This window comes from Bufo bufo, chromosome 1 (assembly GCF_905171765.1).
Source record: "Bufo bufo chromosome 1, aBufBuf1.1, whole genome shotgun sequence".
Taxonomy (NCBI): domain Eukaryota; kingdom Metazoa; phylum Chordata; class Amphibia; order Anura; family Bufonidae; genus Bufo; species Bufo bufo.
In genome coordinates, this window is record NC_053389.1 from 231478206 (window position 1) to 231504269 (window position 26064).

A 26064-nucleotide genomic window follows, 5' to 3' on the forward strand; every position below is an offset into this window, starting at 1 on the left:
ATGCCCCCTTTTTAATTTGTGAAATGGATCCCGGAAGGAGTGATAGCAGAGTGACTTGGGGTGTATTAGGTATAGGCTTACTAGAGTAACTAGAATATATCTTTAAAACCTGTTCCCAGAAAGGCTTTATCAGCGGGCAGTCCCACCAAATATGAAGCATGGAGCCTTTCTCCCGCTCACACCGCCAACATTACATCAGATGTTTCCTTCAGTTTCTGATCAGAGTAGTAGGGCAATAGTACCACCTGGAGACAATTTTATAGTTCTTTTCTTTAACTTGAGTCACCATTGACATTCCATGGGAGAGCGTACAGAACTTCCTTACTTCATCTGCCGAAAAGGTAATTTGTAGATCTCTCTCCCATTTATCAATAAATGGGGCTCTCTCTCTCCATTTTGGAGGTGTAATAGGACCTGATACATGGTTGATATTGTACCTCGACCGTCTGCTGAAGCTAGGAAAAGTTTGTCAAAGTCTGTCAGCTGGATTATCACTCTACCTGAAAACGTGAGTCCAAAAAATGACCTTACTTGAGCATATCCCAGCCATGAAACAGCTGTGAAGGCTACATTCTGTCGGAGTGTCCCTATTGAGGATAAATGACCAGAGGTGATCATGTCCTTTACTCTGAGGAAACCGTCATGAGCGACTTTAATGAGGAATGAGGAGGGGATTAGACCCGGTGAAAATGCCGGGTTGCTATGCAACGGAGTCATAGGACCGGGTCTGGCGGATACCTGTGACGCGGATAAACAGTAATCCCAGATAGCCAGGGCATGCCTTACCAAATATAGCCATCTATCAGTGGATGGTCTATCATCTAAAGCAATCCAGGGCAAAGCCTGAAGAGACAGAGGAGATAGTGATTGTTCCAGGCCAACCCACAATTTCTGAGAGTCTTTATGTAGCCAATTTCTCAGTCTGGTGAGCACAGTTGCACTATGATAGATGGACATATCCGGGAGGCCAAAACCTCCTAAGGATTTCTGCTTAGTCAGGACCTGTTTCTGCAGTCTGGGTCTGCTGGCTTGCCATATAAACTTGTTCAGCCCTTTTTGTAATTCTCGGAAGTATGACCTAGGCACTTGCACAGGGACAGTTTGGAAGAGGTATAGAAACCTCGGTAGGATATCCATCTTAAAGGCGGCCATACGACCAAACCAGGATAATTTTTTAAGGGAGTACTTCTGCATATCCTCCAGTGTCCTCCTCTGCAGTGGCAAGTAATTAAGTGGGAAGAGCAAATGTAGCTGTGCAGGGATCTGGACACCTAAGTACACCAGACTTTGCTCTTTCCATTTAAATGAGAAGTTATCTCGAAGAGTAGTTACATCTCCAGGGGCCAAAGATACATTCAATAACTCCGTTTTTGAGAGGTTCACCTTAAAATTGCTCAGATGACCAAATCTATCAAACTCACGAAGTAGAGATGGGATTGAGATGTGGGGGGCCGACACGTATAGGAGCAGGTCATCAGCATACAGCGCCAATTTATGCTGTTTATTCTTGATGTTGATACCCCTGACGTCTGGATTGAGACGAATGGCCTGTGCCAGGTGTTCCATTTGAAGCACATATAGGAGAGGGGACAACGGGGACCCCTGTCGCGTCCCATTATTGATCTCGAAAGAAGGTGCAAGGATACCATTAACTCTAACCCTAGCTGTGGGACGGGTATATAAAGCAGACACATATTCTAGGAATCTGTTCCCTAATTCAAGATGTTGCAAGGAAGCTAACATAAATCGCCAGTGAACCCTGTCGAACGCCTTCTCGGCATCAACAGACATCAGGCATAAGGGACTTTGCTGTTCCTGAGCTTGGTGGATCAACGTGATAGTGCGGATGGTATTGTCTCTGGCTTCTCTGCCCGGGACAAACCCAACCTGATCTAGGCTAATACTTTGTGGCAGAATCATCCGCAATCTATTTGCCAGAATCTTCGAATAGATTTTAATATCACAGTTTATTAGTGAAATCGGCCTTCAGTTGCCGCAAACCGTAGTGTCCTTATTAGTAGGGGTGTACCGAAATGAAAATTCTGGTCCGAAACCGAAAATTCAGGATGCCCTTGACCGAAAATCGAAACTGCCTTTTTGCCCAAATACTTTTAAAATACTTTTTTTTTAATGATTGGCGCTGTTATGGAGAGGGGGATCTGTGGGTGGCGCTGTTATGGAGAGAGGGTTCTGTGGGTGGCGCTGTTATGGAGAGAGGGATCTGTGGGTGGCGCTGTTATGGAGAGGGGGATCTGTGGGTGGCTCTGTTATGGAGAGGGGGATCTGTGGGTGGCTCTGTTATAGAGAGGGGGATCTGTGGGTGGCGCTGTTATGGAGAGGGGGATCTGTGGGTGGCGCTGTTATGGAGAGGGGGATCTGTGGGTGGCGCTGTTATGGAGAGGGGGATCTGTGGGTGGCGCTGTTATGGAGAGGGGGATCTGTGGGTGGCGCTGTTATGGAGAGGGGGATCTGTGGGTGGCGCTGTTATGGAGAGGGGGATCTGTGGGTGGCGCTGTTATGGAGAGGGGGATCTGTGGGTGGCGCTGTTATGGAGAGGGGGATCTGTGGGTGGCTCTGTTATGGAGAGGGGGATCTGTGGGTGGCTCTGTTATGGAGAGGGGGATCTGTGGGTGGCGCTGTTATGGAGGGGGGGGATATGTGCACTGTTATGGGCATAACAGTGCACAGATCCCTTTCCCCATAACAGTGCACAGATCCCTTTCCCCATAACAGTGCACAGATCCCCCCTCCCCATAGCAGTGCACAGATCCCCCCTCCCCATAGCAGTGCCATAGACCGATCCCCCTACCCATAAGAGCCCCGGCCCTGCTGCTCACAGCATCACTCACTGCATCTTTATTTTACCTTACAATCGTGACGCTCCAGTAAGAACTCTGCAGGCAGAGCGGAGGGCGGCGTAACGTCACTTACTCACGTGACGCACCTGCTCCGCCCACTTTATGAATGAAGGAGGCGGAGCAGGCGCGTCACGTGAGTAAGTGACGTTACGCCGCCCTCCGCTCTGCCTGCAGAGTTCTTACTGGAGCGTCACGATTGTAAGGTAAAATAAAGATGCAGTAAACCGCCCGCCCGGCGCCCGCCCGCAGAAGGTGGGTGACAAATCCTACACCCCATATTTTCGGCCGATATGTAACAATATCGGCCGAAATGGATTAGGTACATTTTCGGACGATATTTTCGGCTGCCGGAATTTCGGTGCACCCCTACTTATTAGGCTTAGGTATAACAACAATGTGGGCCTCTAAGGATTGCTTGGGAAAAGGACATGTAGGAGAAATGCTATTGAAAACTTTTGTCAGCAAGGGACTAAGCAGATCAAGAAATTTCTTATAGAAGAAGCCAGTAAACCCATCCGGACCTGGACTCATGCCCTTTGAGAGACTTGACCACCCCTCTTACTTCAGATTCAGAGAAGGATTGATCCATGTCAGACTGTTGATCTGGCGAAATTGCGGGCAGGGCCGTCTCATCTAAATAGGCTGAAATACAACTGTTTAACTCAGGAGATGGAATGTCCGCAAATTGGCCTTTAATGTTGTAAAGTGATTCATAATACAATCTGAATGCTTCAGCAATATGAAGAGGATGGTGCAAAGTCTCACCGCTTGAGTCTTTAATCTCTGGGATATAGGATTGTGTCGATCTAGTATGTAGAAGTTTGGCTAGAGCCGACCCGCATTTATTGGCTTTTTCAAATAAGAAGCTCTGATAACGTTCTCTGGCATAAGCAAATTTCTTGATGATCTCTTCTTTTAGCTTATTCCTCACCAAAGTCAATTCTGTTAACAAGGCAGGGGTAAGAGATCCCCTATGTAGGGATTCTAAGTGGAGTAGTTTCTCAGAAAAGCTCCTAATACGTGCCTCCCCTTCCTTTTTCAATCTCAAGCCGTGTTGAATAAACACACCCCGCAACACGCATTTAAGTGCACAGACGTAGGACACAAACTAGGGTTGACACACAAAGTGTATCAAGTAAACCTCGGAACTGAGGAGGGTAACGTGCAACGTTAGTCGGGGACTGTCTTCCAATAGCAGGTATGGAGACCTGTCTGAGAGTATGATTGGTCAGCATTTATCAAGTGAGCGCCCCAAGAAAGAGGATGGTGGGTGGAAGGGGTGACATGTAGATAAAACTAGCCAATGTGCATCAATAAGAAAGCCCTATATCTAAAAACTGGGCAATGAGGTAGAGAATACCTAACGAGATGTTTGCATCACATCTAAGGGTAAGGAAACCAAGCCGTCTTGTCAGTCAGGGTAATTTGTCGCATAGAGGCCGAGAGTACCAGACCGCAACTGACAAGAGGCCCTAGCATAAGAGCATTTTAGATAAACAAACTGTATACAACTTGCAATACAATATATAGGGGAGATCAAGAAGGCAGTCTCCGATTATCCGACCCCTTGTTGCGTCCCGATGGCGTAGACTTCCAGACTGAGAACCTCGTCGGAATCGGAGGGGTGATGCTCCATTCAGGTAGCTCGATATCAGGTAGACCCAGCGCAGCAAAAAAAAATCTGCCAGCTCTGACGGGTCGCGCAGTTCATGTTGCTTGCCGTTCCTTCTGAACACCAACTGGAACGGATAACCCCACATGTAGGGAATGTCCCTTTCCCGGAGGCACTCTAACAGGGGGCAAAGAGCTCTTCTCTGTTGCAGGGTGGAGTGGGCCAAATCTTGTAATAGCGAGATGTGGGCTCCCTGGAATTCAAACGTAGCTGTGTTGCGCGACTTCCGCATAATCGCCTCCTTTATGGAGTAATAATGTAGGCGACAAATCACATCTCTGGGTCTAGCAGGATCAGGATTCGGTGGGCCGAGTGCCCTGTGCGCCCTGTCGATTTCCAGATTATCTGATACCGGTCTGTTCAGTATCATCTTAAAAAGGTCCTGCAAAGTATGGATGAGATCCACTGTAGGAATAGATTCAGGTAGGCCCCGCAGCCTGATATTATTTCGCCTGCTTCGGTTTTCAGCGTCTTCATGTAGACGGTATAGCTGGCTGATATGTTGATCCCTCTGAAGGCCTTTATCTTCTATTACATCCAGTCGGGAGGACAATTCGGCCTGGTGAGAGGAAACATCCTCCACCGTCTCCTCAACTATCTGTAAGCTGGTAGACAGGGTATGGAGCTCTTGCTTATATGAGGATTCCAGGCGTGCTATGAATTGCTCCATTTCCTGCCTGGTCGGCAGCTGCCGAACATGAGCTCTCCAATCCCAGGATGGATCATCCGGTTCTGTTGGAGGAGAGGGCTGGGACAAGGCTTGCGGTTGCAGGGACACTGAAGCTTGGGTCAGCGGCATGGGATCTCGTGCGGCCTGGCAAGATGGCGTCTGCCTCGTGTCTCCTCCGTTCACAACATGGGCCGAGTGAGGTAGCGGTAAGTCCCTCTTCCGACTCGTGGCAGGCGACTGGGACTGGCTCATAGCGAGACGTATATCCTCAGCTTTCTCAGCGGGCTTCGGGCTTGTATGGGGGTGCAGCGATGTTAAGCTCGCGTGCTGCTTGTGGGAGAGCAGGCACGCCGGAGTCGCGGCCTGTTACCTTCTGCCGTTCCGAAGCAAAAAACTGCTGAATGCCCTTGTGCTTCACATCTGTGGGAGTATTAGGGGGACCAGCTGACGAACCCCTTCTTGTCCGAACCATCGGAGCTTGAAAACCAGGCACTGGTGAGTTAGAAACGCTTGCAAATGCACTCTCAGGGCAGGAGCTCTCAGAGACGCGTGTTCACTCCGCCATAGTCAGGACCACACTTTTCACAAATTTATAATGCTGCGGCCTTGTGCCAAAATAAAAAATTGCAAAGTGAAAACTAAATTTTAGAAATGTTTGCAGATTTATTAAAGAAAAAACTATAATTTCGCAAGCCATTAAGAGCACAGTGACTTCCATAATTCTTACATGTAAAAAGCACAAAACTAAGTAAACGGGAGAGAAGGACCTTGGTAAGATAGTCACTCTGGCTGAACTCCAATGATCCTGTGTGCAGATGGAAGAAACCTCCAGAAGGTCAACCATCACTGCAGCACTTCACCATTCTGGACATTATGGCAGAGTGGCCAGAAAGAAGCCTCTCCTAGTAAAAGACACATGAACCTGTAGTTTGCAAAATAGCACCTAATGGAATATCAGTCTGTGAGAAACACGATTCTCTGGTCTGATGAAACCAAGATTTAACTTTCTGGCCTCAATTCTACGTGTCATGTCTGGAGAACACTAGGCACAGCTCATCACCTGCTAAATGCCATCCTTACAGTGAAGCATGGTGGTTGCAGCATCATGCTTTGAGGGTGTTTTTCAGCCAGCTTGGACATTGAGACTGGTGAGGGTTGATAGAAAGCTGAATGGAGCAAAGGACAAAGAAAATGAAATTCTAATCCAGTGCTCTAGACCTCAGACTGGGTTGAAGGTTCACCTTCCAACAAGACAATCCTGCAGATCTTTTTTAACAAGTGCACGATGTAGCAAACTGTCATTTCTTTGTGGATCAACTAGCTTGAAGAACTGGCCAAATCTTCTGCTACCCAATGCAAATGGACTTAAACCGTCACATAAAGTATTAAGTTCTGGTTTTTCCAAACTGTTCTGTTACTGTATGTATAAGGTCTGTATATTTTATGCTGTATTTTCTTTGGACGTATTGTCCTTTTTTATATTAAAACTTCAGTTTAATAAAAGCCTTCTTGTGTTCTAATGAAGCCATGATCTTAGAAGAAGCGTTACCAGTATTGGTGTATTGATCCTGGGAATGCTAGAGCATAGTGAGTCTTAGGCTACATTCACACGACCGTATGTATTTTGCGGTCCACAGAATGCGGATCTGATTAAAATACGGATGATGTCCATGTAACATCCGAGTTGCATCAAATTTTTTTTTTTGAGGATCCATTGCAACATTGCCTATTCTTGTTTGCAAAACGGACAAGAATAGAACACGCTCTATATTTTTTGTGGGGCTAGGGAATGGACATACGGATGCGGACAGCACACTGTGTGCTGTCCGAATTTTTTTTGCGGACCCATTCATATGAAGGTGTCCTCATCCAACCCTCAAAAGAAAAAAAAAAAAAACAGAACGGACACGGAAACCAAATACATTTGTGTGAATGTAGTCTTAGAGTGTACTTGTGTGTTGTCTAATGCAAGGTGTCTCGTCAGACTGATAGGATGATGGATGGCAGGTAAAAATTGCTTAGATTTGGATGACGGAGAGCTGACAGAAGGCCTAGCATAACCCTGCAGGCTCCCATCCTGAGTCTAAGTCGTGATCCTGACAACTCCAGTCAAACATCTATGGAGAGACCTGAAAATGGCTGTCCACAGACGGTCCCCATCCAACCTGACCTGAAGATCTCCAAAGAATGTCAGGAAATCTCTAAATCTTGGAAACCTTGTGGCATCATACCCAAGAATACTGGAGGCTGTAATTCCTGCCAAAGGTGCTTCCACTATTTACTGGGTAAAGGGTCTAAATACTTATGTCAATGCAAAATTTTAGTTTTACTTTTTCAATAAATTAGCAAAGATTTCTACCATTCTGTTTTCACTTTGTTAATATGGGGAACTTTAAGCTAGATTTTTTTTAGTCTAATTACAAGACTTCAAAATGCTATAATTTTATTGTATCTGAAACACTCGGTATACTAAAGAATTATTACCTGTGAATTGCAGCAGATGCTCAGCTGTTTATTACAGCTGCTAACTGATGTGTATGATGCAGGCACAACTACAGTGCCCGTGCTATCCAAATACATGGACTGTACATCCATCTGCAGTGTGGCACCACTAAAGCAGACATACATTTATAGCCAAATGAGGTTAAACAATAAAAAAAAAATTATATATATATATATATATATATATATATATATATATATATATATATTAGTAGCCCAACAAATAAAAAAAGCCAAGACCATCACTACATTTAGGAATGAAACACTTTAAAAGGAACCTGTCATGTGGATATTTGATTATTATCTAACTAATTATATACAATCATTAACTACTAAAAAGTACTTTAGATGTATTGACTTACTGGTTTGACAGATGGTTACTTCATAATATATATACAAACTTGCCACATGCCGCATGCTAATGAGTTAATTGGAGTCCATCGTGACGTCATTGAGTGCAGCGTTTATTTAATTCAGAGATATAGCCACTCCCCTGCCCACCTGCTGCTGATTCATATGGAAAATCAGCAGCAGGTGGGCGGGGAGAGTCAGATGCTCATGAATATTCAGGACTCATCATTATGAGCTGGAGCTTTTCAATACAAGATGTTGGCAGATTGACTGGGTCAATTAAAGAAAGTGACCCAGCATTTTGCTAAGAGAATCAGTCACTTATTTATATTGCCCTTAGTTAGGACACCATAAAACTGGTGACAGGTTCCCTTTAAGCAGTTAAAATATATTTATGTCACCTGTTCGGTGCTGTCCAGTTGTGCTCCCTAGTGTTTGGTTCCATGCCATCGTTCTCATGGGCTGACGCTCGTTGTTTGGTCTCTGGGGTGTCTTGCTCCGTGTCATCATCTGATGGTGTCCTAGTGGGGTTGCAGGTCTGGACAGGAAGGTTGGAGCTGATGTGTGTACAGTTTCTTTGGAGAAACTGTCAACTTCTATAGAGTCTAATGGGATGTCCCAAAGCTCCGGGTCATCTGAAAACACAGGAAAACGGATTTATCACATTGAAATTCCAACAGGTGCAGAATTGTGGGAACAGAATATATGCTGGTCTCCAGCCACGTTCCTCCCTACACAGTTCTAATTGTACCAGCACGGCAGACTCACACTGATCAAAAATGCATGGCCCATCTTAAGCATAGGCCACTAAAGGAAAACTCCTTTAGGACTTTTGTGGAAATGGAGGAAGAGGTCTAACTTCAGTGTAGTATATATGAGGTGCAAATTACAACAGTGTTTACCCCCTTCCTTATCAGGCCAATTTTTACATTTTCGCAATGGGCCTATCTAACTACAAATAATTCATGTTATTTTCCACAGGACACATTAGACCTTTCGTTTTTGCCATTAGATAACAGATATAATTAAAAAAAATATCAAAGGAAAAACTGTAAATAAAAAATATGAAATGTTTCATAATTCAAATAATTTTTTTTCCAACTGTAAGGCCTCTTTCACATGGGCGTCGCATGTGAGGGCCGGATAGGAAGCGTTTTAAAGCATTTTGCACACGCGTGAGAAAAATCGGCATGTTTGGTACTAATACAGAATGCTAAGTAAAATGTCCATTGGGGGGTTAAAAATAATAAACAAATTTAACTCACCCCATCCACTTGGTCGGTGGATCTCCTCTTCTTGCTTCTTTCTTCAGGACCTGGCAAAAAGGACCTTTGATGACGTCACTGCGCTCATCACATGATCCATCACCATGTTATAAGGGAAAATAATAAAGATTGGGTCCCCATACCGATCGTCTCCTAGCAACCATGCGTGAAAATCGCACCGTAAACCGCACTTGCTTGCGATTTTCACGCAGCTCCATTCACTTCTATGGGGCCTGCGTTGCGTGAAAAATGCACAATATAGAGCATGCTGCGATTTCACCGCTCATGTACACAGCCCTATAGAAATGAATGGGTCCAGATTCAGTGCAGGTGCAATGTGTTCACCTCACACATTGCACCCGAGCGGAAAAACTCGCCCGTGTGAAAGAGGCCTAACAAAAGATTTTCAAGACAAAACATTTCTAAAACCATAACCATATGTTTATATTGTAAAAATAAACGCTACTTGTATGTGTATCTATGTAGTCTGCTATACTATTTACAAACCTAATAACGGTTTCTACACTGCTCAAAAAAATAACAGGAACAAAAAAATAACACATCCTAGATCTGAATTAATTAAATATTCTTCTGGAATACTTTGTTCTTTACATAGTTGAATGTGCTGACAACAAAATCACACAAAAATAAAAAAATGGAAATCAAATTTTTCAACCCATGGAGGTCTGGATTTGGAGTCACCCTCAAAATTAAAGTGGAAAAACACACTACAGGCTGATCCAACTTTGATGTAATGTCCTTAAAACAAGTCAAAATGAGGCTCAGTAGTGTGTGTGGCCTCCACGTGCATGTATGACCTCCCTACAACGCCTGTGCATGCTCCTGATGAGGCGGCGGACGGTCTCCTGAGGGATCTCTTCCCAGACTTGGACTAAAGCATCTGCCAACTCCTGGACAGTCTGTGGTGCAACGTGACGTTGGTGGATAGAGCGAGACATGATGTCCCAGATGTGCTCAATTGGATTCAGGTCTGGGGAACGGGCGGGCCAGTCCATAGCATCAATGCCTTCGTCTTGCAGGAACTGCTGACACACTTCAGCCACATGAGGTCTAGCATTGTCTTGCATTAGGAGGAACGCAGGGACAACTGCACCAGCATATGGTCTCACAAGGGGTCTGAGGATCTCATCTTGGTACCTAATGGCAGTCAGGCTACCTCTGGCGAGCACATGGAGGGCTGTGCGGCCCTCCAAAGAAATGCCACCCCACACCATTACTGACCCAATGCCAAACCGGTCATGCTGGAGGATGTTGCAGGCAGCAGAACGTTCTCCACGGTGTCTCAAGACTCTGTCACGTCTGTTACATGTGCTCAGTGTGAACCTGCTTTCATCTGTGAAGAGCACAGGGCGCCAATGGCGAATTTGCCAATATTGGTGTTTTCTGGAAAATGCCAAACGTCCTGCACGGTGTTGGGCTGTAAGCACAACCCCCACCTGTGGACGTCAGGCCCTCATATCACCCTCATGGAGTCTGTTTCTGACCGTTTGAGCAGACACATGCACATTTGTGGCCTGCTGGAGGTCATTTTGCAGGGCTCTGGCAGTGCTCCTCCTGTTCCTCCTTGTACAAAGGCGGAGGTAGCGGTCCTGCTGCTGGGTTGTTGCCCTCCTACAGCCTCCTCCACGTCTCCTGATGTACTGGCCTGTCTCCTGGTAGCGCCTCCATGCTCTGGACACTACTCTGACAGACACAGCAAACCTTCTTGCCACAGCTTGCATTGATGTGCCATCCTGGATGAGCTGCACTACCTGAGCCACTTGTGTGGGTTGTAGACTCCATCTCATGCTACCACTAGAGTGAAAGCACTGCCAGCATTCAAAAGTGACCAAAACATCAGCCAGGAAGCATAGGAACTGAGAAGTGATCTGTGGTCACCACCTGCAGAACCACTCCTTTATTGGGGGTGTCTTGCTAATTGCCTATAATTTCCACCTGTTGTCTATCCCATTTGCACAACAGCATGTGAAATTGATTGTCACTCAGTGTTGCTTCCTAAGTGGACAGTTTGATTTCACAGAAGTTTGATTGACTTGGAGTTACAAAGTTTTTTGAGCAGTGTATAAGGGTCCATTTGCACGTCCGCAAAATGGGTCCGCATCCGTTCCCGCAATTTGCAGAACTGGTCGGACCCATTCATTTTTAATGGGGCCGCAAAAAATGCGGACAGCACACAATGTGCTGTCCGCATCAGCACGTCCGTTCTGCAGCCCCGCAAAAAAATAGAACATGTCCTATTCTTGTCCGCAGCCACGGACAAGAAAAGGCATTTCAATTATAGTGCCGGCCATGTGCGGTCTGCAAAATGCGGAATAAACATGGCCGGTGTCCGTGTTTTGCAGATCCGCAAAACAGTTGCGGACGTGTGAATGGACCCCAACTCTATTTCTTATTTTGACTTATTTATTACTTTATTTTTTTTAAAGCAGGGCTCGACAAATCCCAAACGCCAGGTTGCCATGGCGACCAGGAATTTTGTCCTGGCGCTTGGGTATTTGTCAGCCCATTTTCAAAGATGCGCTCTAGGCGCATCACCATGGTTTCCTGAGCCGGCACAGTGGAGAAGGAGAGGAGTCACTCCCTCCCCACTGTGCGTGGCTGCCGCTGACCACCAATGAGAACAGAGTAGGAGGAGGAGAGGGACTGTGGCCACTGCGCCACCAATGAATGCCTGAATGCCAATGTGCCGGCCATATCCCAGCCCCTATGACTGCACGCTGTGATCCGCGTGATTAACCCCTCAGTTGAGGGGTTAATCGTGCGGATCACAGCTTCCTGTCAGAGGTCGGGTGCCGGGAATGTTTGTCTGCATTGGTGGCAGTGGGCAGTTCCGATCGGAGTCCCAGCAGTGTAATGCTGGGGCTCCGATCGGTTACCATGGCAGCCAGGAGTCACGCTACTGAAGTCCTGGCTGCGATGGTATGTTAGTGAGCAGCATTATACTCACGTGCGCCGTGGCCGCCGGGCGCTCCTTCTTCTGTCTGTGCGGCTCATTGCTAATGCTTATAGCATTAGCAATGCGCCGCACAGACCTATGAGAAGGAGCTCCCGGCGATCACGGCGCACGTGAGTATAATGCTGCTCACTAACATACCATCGCAGCCAGGACTTCAGTAGCGTCCTGGCTGCCATGGTAACCGATCGGAGCCCCAGCATTACACTGCTGGGACTCCGATCGGAACTGCCCACTGCCACCAATGATGGGGGGGGGGGGGGGGGGGGGGGAGAGACCCTGTGGCCACTGCCACCAATGATTAATACTGGGGAGGGAGGGGGGGGTGGGTTTGTTACCAGAGGGGGCTGATAAGAGGGAGAGGCTGGAGGGGCTGATCATCAGAGGGGGGGCTGATCGGAGGCTGATCAGAGGGGGGGGGGGGCTGATCAGAGGCTGGGGGGGCTGATCAGAGGCTGGAGGGGCTGATCAGAGGCTGGGGGGCACATGATAGGCTGGTTGCCATGGTCAGCTCCCTGCTGTTGTGTGCAAAAAACACAGGGCAGCAGGGAGAGTGTAAAGTCCTATTCACCCTAATAGAGCTCTATTAGGGTGAATATGACACTGGTTCTAGCCCTTAAGGAGGCTAATAGTTATTAAATAAAAAGTAAGAGAAAAATTAAAAAAGTTTAAACAGATTGTATTATTTCCCCTTATAACATGGTTATAAGGGAAAATAATAGCATTCTGAATACAGAATGCTAAGTAATATAGGGCTGGGGGGGATAAAAAAAAAATAATTTAACTTCCCTTAATCCACAAAATTTTAACTCGCCTTAATCCACTTGTTCGCGCAGCCGGCATCTCTTCTGTCTTGTTCTGTGAGGAATAGGACCTTTGATGACGTCACTACGCTCATCACATGGTCCGTCACATGATCAATCACTATGGTGATGGATCATGTGACGGACCATGTGATGAACGCAGTGATGTCATCAAAGGTCCTATTGCTCACAGATGAAGACAGAAGAGATGCCGGCTGCGCGAAGAAGTGGATTAAGGAGAGTTAAAAAAAAATTATTTAATTTTTTAACCCCTCCAGCCCTATTTTACTTAGCATTCTGTATTCAGAATGCTATTATTTTCCCTTATAACCATGTTATAAGGGAAAATAATAATGATCAGGTCTCCATCCCGATCGTCACCTAGCAACCGTGCGTGAAAATCGCACCGCATCCGCACTTGCTTGTTGATGCTTGCGATTTTCACGCAACCCCATTCATTTCTATGGGGCCTGCGTTACGTGAAAAAAGCACAAAGAGGAGCATGCTGCGATTTTCATGCAACGCACAAGTGATAGTGTAGAAATAAATGTAAACTTGGAAAAAAATATATATATATTTTTTTTTTTACATCACCATATTTTAAACCTGTAACTTTTTTTTATAGTTATATCTACTGAGCTGTGTGGGGGCTCATTTTTTGCGAGACAATGTAGTTTTAATTGATAACATTTTGGAGTGTGTGTGACTTTTTGATCATATTCTATAAAAAATTTTGGGGGGTAAAAGAAGCAATAAAAAAATTGGCAAATTGGCCTTTTGACCCATTTTTCCGTTACAACATTCGCCGTATTGGAAAAATATTTAGTACAGGCATTTTCGGTCACAGTGATACCTATGATGTTTATATTTTTTGTTATTTAGGTAAATATATTTTTATTATACGAAAAGGTTTAAAGTTTTTGATTTTTTTAAATTTTTTATATATATATTTAGGTTTCCCTTTATTTTTTTGTGAAGATTTTGAAGCTCATATATGAGCCTACAAAATCTATTTTTTAATTTCTCATTTTGAACAATCATGTATTTTTAAAGGGTTTCTGTCACCAGAATTAACCCTATTATACTAGCTGGCATTAGCGATGTGCTGAACCTAACTAGTCTATTCCTATTTTTATCTATGCAACTGTTACTCCAGAAATATAACTTTTATAATATGCTAATTAGCCTCTAGGTGCAGGGGGGGGGGGGCGTTGCCCCTGCTCCTAGAGGCTCCATTCTCCCACCTCTGGCCACGCCCTGCTACACTAGATTGACAGGGCCAGGCAGACTTCACCTCCAACTGCAGGCCCTGTGCGCTGGGGAAATCTCGTGCCGTTCAGTATTCGGCGCAGGGAGCGCCCTTCACTCACTGCACCTGCGCCGAATACTGAACGGTACGGCGTAGGCGCGAGATTTACATGGCAGACAGGGCCGGCAGTAGATCAACACTGCCTGGCCCTGTCAATCTAGTGTAGCAGGGCGTGGCCAGAGGTGGGAAAACGGTGCCTCTAGGAGCAGGGGAATGCCCCACCTGCACCTAGAGGCTAATTAGCATATTATAAAAGTTATATTTCTGGAGTAACGGGGCATAGATAAAAGTAGGAATAGACTACTTAGGTTCAGCTGACATTAGCACATCGCTAATGCCAGCTAGTTTAATAGGATTAATTGTGGTGACAGAAACCCTTTAAACTGCACTTATTATTGAGAATTACTAATTTCTTATGTTGGCAATAAGAAATGCACTTTAAATGTTCTCAGTGACTTCAGCGAGGCTGAGCCCATATAAAATCATATACCGGCATCCCCATTGGCCTCAGGGGACGCCAGTAACGCTCCTGTAAGCGCGAACTTCTGTTTTTTGCGCATTTAGCTGCCGTGATCTCACTTGATCATGGCATCTAAAGCCTTTAATTACCGTGATTGGCATTATTGCCGTTTGCGGTAATTAGCCGCAGGTCTCTGCTGTTTTAAACAGAAGAGACCTGCTGGCTATGACGCCCGCTGCATGTGCGAGCAGGCGCCATGTTAGCCTATTGCTCTATGAACGGCGCTGGTAGCAAAGAGGTTAATAGTCGCTGGCAGCGAAGGGGTTAATAGTCCAACAAGGGGATTATAACAGGCAAAATTTAGATTGCTTTTAAAATACAATGCACCAATCAATTAATTGCATTTTAATGTCAGTGCTATACACCAGGCTCCAGCCAGCCTTTACACACATTGGCACACCACGATCGCATTTGCAGGGTGTCGATGGGAGACAGAGGGAGTCTGCTCTCTCCGTCACCACTTACATGCTGCGGGCTCCATTGCCCATAGCATGTAAGAGGTTAAACAGCCCGAACCAGCAGGAGTGCTCATGTGAGAGCCAAGACCGATTAGCGATTGGACCAGGCTGCCGTGAAAAGGCAGTGGCCCAGCCTAAGGCCCCTTTAGTGACCGCCATAAAAAGGCGTATTGTTGGTCACTAAGCCACATTCTTAACAGCAAGATAAGAAATTAGCTATAATGAGGTTTTATAAGGTCTGAGAGCAAAGATTATGAGCCCCTAAGCTGACAGAGGGATCTGAATTTACTCTCTGCTCTATTAGAGCATCTCAGTCCTATACAGAAAAAAGGGTTCCATATTTGTAATAAAGACCAATAAAAAAAATGTATTTTAGCTCAAAATGAGTACAATGCAATAATAATAATGATCAAAAAATAATCCCTCCCTTCCTTCCATAGTCAGGGCAGAATTAATTTACAGACAGCAGGCTCACAGCTAACTTTACAACCAGCAGAGGTCGCATTCACATCACAGGATCTTAGCTGAGCAGGCCCTGCAGGCTGTCACTGCGATCTTATGCCTGGAGTCCATTAGGGCTGGCTCCGGGATCTTCACTGTGAGCGCAGCTGTCTAATCACAATGATCTGCAGCACAACAGAACAGATCGTAATGTAAACCGCCACTTTTATACAGTGGGTTAGTTAACAGTTTACTGCCCTAACGTATAAAGTCGTGAGGTGGTAGATAAGTGGTTTAAAGGGGTTGTTCAAGTGTTAAGTGTGTTTTAAATAACCACCTCACCCCGTTGGACTGGTAAAGAGAAGCATACTTACCTGCTCCCCGATGGTCATTTCCAACTCCAATGGTCCACCGCTGTTATCACTATAATTTGGTCCCTATTAATAAACTTCCAATATGTACAGGGTACAAGTGTGCCACTGCAAGCAGCACATCATTGTGGTTACATAAGCTGCTGCGGTCAGTCATTGGCTATAGTGGCATATTTGATGCCCCACGGTTCTGGAAGTTTCCATACAGGGACTGAAGCGCTGTGAAAACAGAGGTGGACCCACAGAGCCAGAACAGAGTGTCAGGTAGCAGGCATAGCAAGTAAGCAGGTTCCCATTGACAGGTAAAACAAACTTAGAAGTTGGACAACCCATGAAATAGTGTTATGATTTTATCTATTAAAAGGGTCAGCAACTTCCGGCACTTGAGCGGTTGTGAAACTACAACTCTCAGCATGCACATTTGCTTAGCTGTTTTCAGAACACCCATATAATTAAACGCAGCATGCTGCGAGTTGTAGTTTCACAGCTGCTGGTGGACTGGCATTTCTATGTTGCACTGGGAGGCTCACAGTCTATGCCTGGTACATATTCACACAAAACTCAACACTCCGAAGGCGATTATCAAATAAATATGTACAGCCAGGTCCATAAATATTGGGACATCGACACAATTGTAACATTTTTGGCTCTATACACCACCATAATGGATTTGAAATGAAAGATGTGCTTTAACTGCAGACTGTCAGCTTTAATTTGAGGGTATTTACATCCAAATCAGGTGAACGGTGTAGGAATTACAACAGTTTGCATATGTGCCGCCCACTTAAGGGACCAAATGTAATGGGACAATTGGCTTCTCAGCTGTTCCATGGCCAGGTGTGTGTTATTCCCTCATTATCCCAATTACAATGAGCAGATAAAAGGTCCAGAGTTCATTTCAAGTGTGCTATTTGCATTTGGATTATGTTGCTGTCAACTCTCAAGATGAGATCCAAAGAGCTGTCACTATCAGTGAAGCAAACCATCATTAGGCTGAAAAAAACAAAACAAAACAAACCCATCAGAGAGATAGCAAAAATATTAGGCGGGGCCAAAACAACCGTTTGGAACATTCTTAAAAAGAAGGAACGCACCGGTGAACTCAGCAACACCAAAAGACCTGGAAGACCACGGAAAACAACTGTGGTGGATGACCGAAGAATTCTTTCCCTGGTGAAGAAAACACCCTTCACAACAGTTGGCCAGATCAAGAACACTCTCCAGGAGGTAGGTGTATATGTGTCAAAGTCAACAATCAAGAGAAGACTTCACCAGAGTAAATACAGAGGGTTCACCACAAGATGTAAACCATTGGTGAGCCTCAAAAACAGGAAGGCCAGATTAGGGTTTTCCAAACGACATCTAAAAAAGCCTTCACAGTTCTGGAACAACACCCTATGGACAGATGAGACCAAGATCAACTTGTACCAGAGTGATGAGAAGAGTATGGAGAAGGAAAGGAACTGCTCATGATCCTAAGCATACCACCTCATCAGTGAAGCATGGTGGTGGTAGTGTAATGGCGTGGGCATGCATGGCTGCCAATGGAACTGGTCCTCTTGTATTTATTGATGATGTGACTGCTGACAAAAGCAGCAGGATGAATTCTGAAGTGCTTTGGGCAATATTATCTGCTCATATTCAGCCAAATGCTTCAGAAGGCATTGGATGGCGTTTCACAGTGCAGATGGACAATGATCCAAAGCATACTGCAAAAGCAACCAAAGAGTTTTTTAAGGGAAAGAAGTGGAATGTTATGCAATGGCCAAGTCAATCTCCTGACCTTAATCCGATTGAGCATGCATTTCACTTGCTGAAGACAAAACTGAAGGGAAAATGCCCCAAAAGAACAAGCAGGAACTGAAGACAGTTGCAGTAGAGGCCTGGCAGAGCAACACCAGGGATGAAACCCAGCGTCTGGTGATGTCTATGCCTTCCAGACTTCAGGCTGTAATTGACTGCAAAGGATTTGCAACCAAGTATTAAAAAGTGAAAGTTTGAGTTGATTATTATTCTGTACCATTACTTTTGGTCCCTTAACAAGTGGGAGGCACATATGCAAACTGTTGTAAATCCTACACCGTTCACCTGATTTGGATGTAAATACCCTCAAATTAAAGCTGACAGTCTGCAGTTAAAGCACATCTTGTTAAAGTCATTTGTGTGCAGTCCACATTCAAATTACAGACCAAATCCCAACAGCCAGTTGTAGTAGAAAAATGCCAGTATCCAGGATTTTGCAGACTCCCATCTTGCGGACCACACTGAAATGTCAGATTGTGAAATTTGTGGATTGCTTTCAAAAAATCAATGCTCATTTGATCATCACCCTTGGAGTACCGTGTTTTCTGTTAATATTGACAAGGAGTACGATCATACCTGGTCACTTGCCCGCAGAGTCTAAGGAGACCATTATAAACAACAAATGCCTGGTACACGGTATACATAGGACTTCATATAAAAAATGAGGAGGAGCTACATATAACAACCAATTTGATCAATGGTTATATTTTCTAACCTACCGTGAATCTGATTGGCTGCACTAGTTTCCATCGCCACAGCTGTTCTAATCTGCAGCTCAGGTGCATCTGACAGAAGACAGCTTATTAACAAGGCATGTTCATCCGGGAAGAAACGTGATTGACAGTAGTGGCATATGAGAAGGCAGATGCTACCGTTACCGTAAGTGTCGTGTCTAGGTACTTTATTTCATATAGAGGTATAGCAAGTCCCCATAGGTTAATACAGATGTAGTATATGAGCCCTTAGAATTTTATATTTATTTCGTTTTTGCAACTTTATCCTTTAACTAAATCACCAATACCTTCAGTTTTCTTTCAGCAGACAAAGAGTTCCATTTAACCCTTCCTGTATGTATTTTAGGACTCATTTTCACTGTCGCATGCCAAGGGCTGTAATATATTATTCTTCCGATGATGCAGCTGTAAGAGGATATGTTTTTTGAAGGACAAATTGGTTTTATTGGCACCATTGTGGGGGACACATAACTTACTGGTTAACTTTTATTACTCTTTCCGGGGGGCGGTGGCGACAGTAAAACTGCCTCTGACTTTTTACGTTATAAATTTTGCAGTGTTAATTTTCCGGCATAAATAACATGAAAACTGTACTCTCTGGGTGTAAACCCTACACCTTTGGCAATGCAAGACATCATTCAAGCCTCTCCCCCATGCCAGTTTTTTAAGCTCTAAGGATGAGCTTTATTAAAGTCCAGCATTTTACGCTGGTCTTTGAAGTCTCCTGTGCTGCCAGTCGATGTGCCCAATTTATGATGAGACGCCGAACTCGTCAAATATTAGGCGCATTGTTCAGCAGGCTGTGCACCAGAATGAAATCTATGGCAGCAAATGAAGATACATGTTGCAGACTCACTGGGCCACCCACTCCCTGCTCCGCTTCGGTGAAAGCGGCAAGGGTGGCGAGGAGATGGTAAATTTCCCCCTGTGAGCGTCCATTTAACTATTTTGTTATAGATTTCTTTGAGTATTTAGCAATGATGGCTGGCGTTGATCAGGCAGGAGTCAACAGATCATGAAACAAATATTTATTTACTAAATGGCGAAAGGTTACTGGAGCAGCATGCTAGCTTGGGTGAAAAATTAAATCCTAAAATGTTACGGTTTCTCCTGGGTTTTGATGCCTTCTGAGGTAGATTACAAATGAAATCATGACTTTCATAGTACTATGCAGATATCCATTGGAGAAAGTGCTTTTGCCTTACATTTAAAGAGCACCTGTCACCATGAAATGCAGAGCAATCCGCAGGTCACTGAGCAGGAGAAGAAGAGTAGATTGATATATAGTTTTGCAGGAAAGGAACCAGCAAAACGTGTAATTTATACTGTTAAAATTAGCTTTTTCTGTGCTCAGTGGTACACATGATTAATTGCACTCCCTGGGTTAGGACTGTTTAACATGTCATGTGTCAACAATTATATCTGTGACAAGATAGTCAGTGGTTGAGAAGGCCGAACTAGCCGAGCATGGTGGTGGACGCTTAGCCTTGTGCTCCTCACCGCACCATCCGGCCATATAGCTTTACAGCCAAGCAACCTACTCGAAAAATGGATAAACTGTCTAAGGAGAGAAGCAAAGACACGGAGTGCACGCCAAGACCCCAGAAATTGCAAGGGGACTTATCAAGGTTCCTGAATAAGGCGCTGCCTTCTCCAGTCAGAAAGAAGAAAATGGCGGCGGCTGCTGCCCGCTCCGAAACACAGGAAGACTACTCAGATGGCGGTAGCTCCTGCATTTACTCAGACATGCAGGGAGAAACTAACCCGCTACCAATTACATGATTTTTCCTGAAACACTCCTTGTCGCAAGCTCTATATCCAGTGATGAAGGAGCTGGCGGATATAAAGATGGAGGTACAACAGATAGGGTCTCGAGTTGAATCACTCGAAAATTCGCAGTCGGCTATTGTAGAACATAGCAGGGGGCTGCAAGCTCAAATGAAATCCCTGCGCTCACAGTTAAACACTGCTTACCTTTGCCTGGAAGACCAGGAAAACAGAGGAAGGTAAAAGAATGTGAGAATCAGGGGGATCCCGGAATCTGTCCCCCGCTGAGGAGCTATCAGAATGTGTATGCCGGATCCACTCCATATTGGTGGGTCAGACACGTGCAGCCGCCATTACTATCGAACGGGCCCACGGAGCTCTCAGGCCCAAACCCGCGGAGGGGGATCCACCAAGAGATACGGTCTGTGCACTTTTAAATTACCTGGACACAGCGGAGATCCTCAAAAAAGCAAGAGAGGGAGGACACTCTTCTGGACAACCATAAAATCCTGATCTTTCAAGATTTGGCGGCTAGCACGCTTGCAAAGCGGAGGATCTTGCGTCCTTTGGCAGTGGAACTCTTTTCCTGGCCCTGCAGCAAGCCATATTCATATAGCTTGACATGAATAGGTTCTGACATATTTCACATAGGCCGGATGTGTGTGAAGTCCCTGGTCTAATTGGACTCTATAACTGATGCCCCCCCCCCCCCCCACCCCCCGGCCTCATACTCTTTGAATGTTATTGCACTATTGCGCAGATTTGCGCTGTTTGGGCCTCTGTGCCCTTTTCCCCCTGTTTATACTAGTATTTACCCCTGTTACCCACCTTGTGTTGACTTAAACCTCTGTGTCCCAGCGACAGATGAGCTAGGTGTTAGTTGATAAGTAATATGGCTAAGGTTACACTTTGCTCACTGAATGTCAATGGGATGAATATCCCTCAAAAAAGAAGTTAAGTGTATCATACTCTTAAAAGAGAGAGTGCTGACATACTCTTTCTACAAGAGACCCATTTTAGACATCAACATGTCCCTAACGTGGTCAGTAAGTGCTTTCCTGTCTGGTACCAGGCCACTTACTCCTCTGCTGCTAGAGTGGTTTTTATCGGCATTGGTAAAAATATACCGTTCACCTTGACGGCTAAATTAGCGGATCCTTTCGGACGCTACTTGTTTGTCAAGGGAAAAGTTCTAAATAAAACTATCACTATGGCTAATATATATGCCCCAAACTTTAAGCAGATTCCGTGGTTCCTCCAGACGTTGGGTACCCTCCAGGAGTTCGTAGAAGGCGTATTGATATTGGGGGGCGACTTCAATCTAGCCATAGACCACACCATGGATTCCACTTCCAAATCCAGACTTCTCTCCAAAAAACAAGTACATAGATTACAATTAGCACTCTCGGACTTGCGGGTCTCGGATGTCTGGAGAGTTCTCAACCCAGATGGGAGGGACTATACGTTCTTCTCACATGTCCATGGTACTTACCAGCGTCTGGACTACATATATATATATGTCTAATGTATCACTTCCTTCTATTGTGAGTGCAAGAATTGGTAACACCATTGTTTCTGATCATGCTCCAGTCACAACACAATGGAAGTTGCAAGATCTACCGCCAAAGGTATGGATGTGGCATCTTAACCCTACGCTTCTGGAAGATGAGACTAATAAGACCCAGATAGAACAAAAAGATCAGAGAGTACTTTAGTGGGAATGACAGACCTTAAACTCGCATACCCATAATTTAGGAAGCCCACAAGGCAGTTATTAGGGGGGGAATTGATTAGCCTAGGCTCTAGAATAAAGAAGCAAAGAACGCAGAAGTTGAATTCCTTATTGATACAAATTTCTACCCTAGAAGCATTGCATAAAACAAAACATACTGATCAAGTACAATGTACACTTAAATCACTACGCCTTCAGGTTAAAAGACCTTTTAAATATTAAAACGGCCAAAATACTACAATCACTACACTTCAAATACTACTACCATGGGGACAAAGGCTCTAAAGTGATGTCTAACCTATTAAGCGCTCAAAAAAGCAAAACCTTTATCCACGCTATTAAGGCTAAGGAAGGTAAGAGACTCACTACAACACCTGCTATAGCAAGAGAGTTCTGTAAATTCGACTCATCTCTATATAACTTAGAAAAGGTAGACCTAAAGGCAGATTCTAACCAGTACTATTTAAGCACATGCATTGACTCCTTCCTTCAATCCATCACAATACCCACCTTATCAGCAGACAACAAGTCCAAACTTCTACAACCCTTCACAATTAAGGAGGTGGATAAGTTCCTTTGCACTATACCATCGGGCAAAAGCCCAGGCCCAGATGGATATCCTATTTATTACTATAAGAAATTTAAAAATATTGTGACTCCATATTTTGTCAGACTCTGTAATGACCTGCTGCAGGGCTCTGTTCTCCCTGCCTAAGCCCAAGAAGCGCACATCACCATTATTCATAAAGAGGGGAAAGATCAGGAGTTATGTGGGAGTTACAGGCCCATATCTCTCCTTAATACAGACCTGAAGTGGTGGCCCAAGCTGCTGAGCCACAGAATTGATTCCCTACTCCCTGACCTGATTGGTGAGGAGCAGGTGGGATTTGTTCCGGGCAGAGAGGGCAGACATAATGTTAGCAGAGTCTTACACGCAGTTTCTTATGCCAACTCTAAAATGATGCCCCTAGTTCTCTTAGGAACCTACACGGAAAAGATGTTTGGATAGGGTGAGTTGGCAATTTATGAGCAGAACTCTTGAATCTTTTGGGTTCCCGAATAGATTTATACAGGCGATATTCACATTATACTCCTCCCCCTCAGCTCACATACTAGTGAACGGTACAATGTCAGATTCCTTTGTCATTGGAAACGGTACCAGACAGGGTTGCCCACTATCCCCTACGCTTTTTATACTAACCTTGGAAACGCTGCTTTTGAAATTCAGGCAAACCTCCAATAATAGAGGCTTGAAAATAAATAAATTTGGCAGCGTTCGCTGACAATTTGTTATTGTTAATCTCAAATCCGGAGATAGCCATGCCGTGTATAATGGATATCTTCGAGGCATTTGGCAAGGCATCTAACTTCAAGATTAATTTTGACAAATCGGAGGCTTTGGGGATCGCTCTTTCCCCTTTTCAGTTGGGAAGAATAAAAGATATGACCCCTTTCAAATAGCCTACTAAAGCGATTTAATATATGGGAATCATGATCCCCGCTAATCTGAACCTACTTTTCCAACTTAATTATACTCCCTTATTACATAAGATTCAGACCACCTTGTCAGGCTTCTCGAATATGTTATCCTGGCTGGGAAGGAAGAATGCGCTGGTCACATACATCCTTCCACAATTGTTATATTTATTCCGGTCCCTTCCAATCTCCATACCCAACGTATTCCTAACTAAACAGAAAAGCTAGGTTACCCTTCTCCCTCCTCACTAAGAAAAAGAAACATGGAGGCAGTTCCCTGCCGGACATTAACTCGTACCTGAAAGCCATCCACCTGGAAAGGTGGTTGACACTAACATGTCCTGACCCGGTCCCTATACCCATTGATATGGAAAAGGCCCTACTGGGTAGACATAGAGAATACCTGTTATGGTATAACACACCTTTGCCGAATAAACGAGAACTAGTGAGTGAGCTAACTAGAAATACCATATCTAGATGCCAAAGATCTAGTGCGTTAAACATAGGGGGAAAAAAACTGTCCCCCTTAACCCCCCATCATATGCTACCGCAGATCCTTGCAAAACGACCTACAGAGGTCACCAAAATCTGGGCATCTGTCTCTTACTATAGATTAGGGGATCTGTCTTGATCTAAAGCAAATAAAGATTTTTACAAGGCTATTACTGGAAAATCTAGCGGAGTGGGAGATATTTTACAAATATGGAATTTCGAAAGGTCCTGCAATAGGTTCAAAAGATCCAGTCATCTGCCCCTGCCAGATCCTTCCTGGCTAGAAAACTACGTATTGTTGCCTACTCTACCATCTAAATGCCTTTCCCTAGTTTATAAGCAGATGTTGACACCCTGTGACTTTCAAGAACCTAGTTATCTAAAAGATTGGGAACGAGAGTTGAACATTAAACTAGATGGGTGCAGTAGATCCTTCATTCTTACTCATTCTCACGGGTTCTCTAAATATGTTAAAATTCAGGAAATTTCCTATAAAACACTCTCTAGGTGGTATCGTACACCTGACTTTCTCCACCGAATAAATTACCTCCAGCATTGATCTGAGGGAGACCGCTCATTGGGTATTGGTAACATCTCACATATCTGGTGGTCATGCCCAAAACTGAAAACGTTTTGGTCAGAGGTGGAATCCATGATTAATAAAGTATGTCCCAATAAGTTAAAGTTGTCGGCTCCATTGGTGTTACTATGGTTACCAGAAGCAGACTTTAGACCATATAAGTCAAACCTGTCCACTCACATGATCATGGCGGCAAAACTTCTCATTCCGCTGAGGTCGAGAGATGTTGACCCCCCGACTATGTCAATGTGGTATGATAAGATGTCAAACTTATGTCGTATGGAAGAGCTAGCTGGCTGGGAGAACAAGACTAGAAAAGCTTTCCTGAACATAATGGCAGCCGTGGTTAACACATATGAAGGAGAAAATGCAATTAGACACAAAGAAATAAGTCTTGACAAGACCAAGGGATGTCAAACTATTGTGAGTCTCTATAATGATTTCAAGTGATTTTTAATACACTCGAGGTTCTTGGTCGACCCCCCCCCCCCCCTTCCCGACTCCTTTTCCTTTCTCACCCTCCCTAGAATCCCTCCCCCTTATACCTCTTCTCTGTGTATATATAGATGACTGTCGTCACTAAAAATACAGCTCCCACCCATGTACAACTGAGCTCAGAAACAGCAGAAATTAACCCTGGGTTACAAAACAACATGTGTGTTACATCTGATAAACGTCAATGAGGTTGCGATGTGACACAACAATGCTATGACTTGACAGTTGCAAACTTTTGCCATCACATATCACAATGCAACAACTATTTTAAGACTTCATGTAGCCCCACCCTTAAGCTCGGGCTACACGGCTCAGAAAATTGTGCAATATCACATCGAATGATTCTCAATGGGGCTCAATACAACAATCGCAGAAGTCCAACACAGTTGGATTTTTGGTTGCAGGTCATAGGCCACAATACAAGTCACGTGTGACTGCCATTTACCTGCGATTTGGTTCTGTTTTAAGAACACAGCCAAATCCCATTCACATACTACTTATGGCTTATGCGAGCAGAGATTTGTGACCAAAAATCTAAATGTTGGATTTTCTGCGATTGTCACAGCATGTTGTTTTGCAACTCCATTGACATGATTAAATATAATGTCGCCATTTAGCCCCTCCCTTAAATGTATAAATTAAAAATTTTGCTAAATCTTTTCCCACAAAACGATATGCAATTGCACTGCATTTTGTAGAAACAGGTTCTCTTTAAAGGAGCTGTCCGGGATTGGGGACATTGGTGTATGTGTACAACAGTCCCCTAAATATTACATTCATGCCTGTCATAC

The 26064-nt window shown here is 44.5% G+C and overlaps 1 protein-coding gene across 3 annotated transcripts in view; it reads right to left on the reverse strand.

Moving 5' to 3' along the window:
• Positions 1–26064, reverse strand: part of RAD52 (RAD52 homolog, DNA repair protein) — a 115126-nt gene that overhangs the window by 12561 nt on the left and 76501 nt on the right. For all 3 annotated transcript variants that reach the window (XM_040436528.1, XM_040436523.1, XM_040436515.1), the window contains one exon: positions 8455–8688. In XM_040436528.1, coding sequence (XP_040292462.1) covers positions 8455–8688 — 234 coding nt within the window. The remainder of the gene's footprint in view (positions 1–8454; positions 8689–26064) is intronic.